This window comes from Pristiophorus japonicus, chromosome 13 (assembly GCF_044704955.1).
Source record: "Pristiophorus japonicus isolate sPriJap1 chromosome 13, sPriJap1.hap1, whole genome shotgun sequence".
Taxonomy (NCBI): Eukaryota; Metazoa; Chordata; class Chondrichthyes; family Pristiophoridae; genus Pristiophorus; species Pristiophorus japonicus.
Genome location: NC_091989.1, coordinates 13,239,725 through 13,240,859, shown reverse-complemented (window position 1 = coordinate 13,240,859; position 1,135 = coordinate 13,239,725). Strand labels below are relative to the sequence as shown.

At 57.0% G+C, this 1,135-nt stretch overlaps 1 protein-coding gene across 1 annotated transcript; it reads right to left on the bottom strand.

Annotated features, from left to right (window-relative positions):
- Nucleotides 1-314: 314 nt before the first annotated feature.
- On the bottom strand, nt 315-782 carry LOC139279053 (RNA-binding protein 3-like). The gene has a single exon (XM_070898379.1). The coding sequence runs from the start codon at nt 780-782 to the stop codon at nt 315-317; it is 468 nt and encodes a 155-aa protein (XP_070754480.1).
- Between the last annotated feature and the right edge of the window lie 353 nt (nt 783-1,135).

Here is a 1,135-nt window from a genome sequence, read left to right as displayed (position 1 = left end):
TGGGGACCGCCAACGGTGTAAGGCCCTTTTAAGACTCCCGGGTGCATTTCCCTTTTAAGACGCCATCTTGTGTTTTCCACGAGGCTTCCACTGGGCGCCGCCATTTCACTTGCTCTGCTTGCCTTTCTCTGCAGAGCTCTGCTGCCACGAGGCTCGCCACCATCTTGAGCTCGCTGGCGTGACGTTTTGCTCTCTTCGTGCATTTGTGGATGGAGTTTCAAGAAGGAATAGAAGGAATAAAGAAGAACGAAGGATGAAAAACGGCCAAGAACAATTTGATCTTGACTCTGGCAGAAGTGGTTCTTTGGATTCGATCAGTCATAGTCCCTGTGAGAGCAGCCTCTGTAATTGCGGCCATATCCGCCGCTCTGGCTCTTGTACCCGCCCGAGTAATTGCGTTCTCCCGAGTCACATCGGCCGCCGCTGTAGCCTCCGCTCCTGTCATTGTCCCTGTAACTGCCGCCTCTCCTGCGGCCGCCGTAGCCGCCTCCACTGCAGCCGCGACCAGCGCCCGACTTTTTCTCTGCGTGGGCCCCCCGGACTTGCCGACCATCGGTGGATTTCCCGTTCATCGCCTGCAGCGCCCCGCCAGCTCGCACCTCAGCAATCGGCCCGTACTTACAAAACTGCTCTTCCCGGGTCTGCTCGTCTGTGTGGGGATTTAGACTGCCGATGAACGGCTTCTTTCTCTTCCAGCTCGGTTGGCGCTGCCCTTTGGGAACTCGGGGGACCGCGGTCTGTGGAGGAATGAAGTCCTCCCGGCTCCCACGGACCTTCCCCATCCACCTCCTGCTGAGTAGCGTCGGCCCATCGCCTGCAATGACCCATAAAGGTAAACCGTGCATCTCGCCCCCGTGAGATACCTGCACATCCGCTCTGACAAGAACAGGTATCAGTTCCCTTGGTGTAGGTACGCAGCTTCACCGTGACCGGGACCAGCTTGGGTCGTGCAACAGGGTTGACCCACAGTTTATCAAAAGTTTCCTGACTCATCAACGACGGACTCGATCCCGTGTCCACTTCCATACTCACGGGGACTCCGTTAATCTAGACCTCCATAATCACCGGGGCCGAATCGTCGGTACACGTATACAGTCCAAGCACCTCATCTTCTTCTGCCTGCTCTTCGCTGGGA

What these genes read in the sequence shown, in the direction of transcription:
- LOC139279053 (XM_070898379.1), bottom strand. Translation starts at nt 782, where the DNA reads ATGGGGAAGGTCCGTGGGAGCCGGGAGGACTTCATTCCTCCACAGACC.